The 293-nt window shown below is 63.5% G+C and overlaps 1 protein-coding gene across 1 annotated transcript; it reads right to left on the bottom strand.

Annotated features, from left to right (window-relative positions):
- On the bottom strand, positions 1-293 carry PtA15_15A232 (uncharacterized protein; the record flags this gene model as incomplete). Its single annotated transcript, XM_053163418.1, has 2 exons — positions 1-61; positions 139-293. 2 exons carry the CDS (start codon positions 291-293, stop codon positions 1-3), a joined length of 216 nt encoding a protein of 71 aa, XP_053027395.1.

Raw genomic sequence — 293 nt, 5'->3', positions numbered from 1 at the left:
CTAGTTACGACCAGCAAAGCAGTGGTCAGCCAAGCGGTTGAAGCAGGTCGCAGGCACGAGTCTGTCGAGCAAGAGGTACGTTCAGCTCTCAGCGCCGATGGCGATCTGCAAGCCAGAGGTGAGGTTCTTGCACTGGACGATGCGCTCGACGCGGCAGGGGAGCTGGGCGAGCGGTCTGCCCCCGGGGGCAGTGGTGGGACGGTCGCCGAGGCCGACGAGGCCAATTCCTGCGGGTCATTGAGCGCGCATAGATTGACTTTCCTGGTCCGCTGAGCAGGATTGGGAGGGCGCAT

The sequence above is a fragment of the Puccinia triticina genome, chromosome 15A, assembly GCF_026914185.1.
Source record: "Puccinia triticina chromosome 15A, complete sequence".
Classification (NCBI taxonomy): domain Eukaryota; kingdom Fungi; phylum Basidiomycota; class Pucciniomycetes; order Pucciniales; family Pucciniaceae; genus Puccinia; species Puccinia triticina.
Note: the sequence above shows the minus strand (reverse complement) of the source record. Positions and strands in the feature narration are given on the sequence as shown.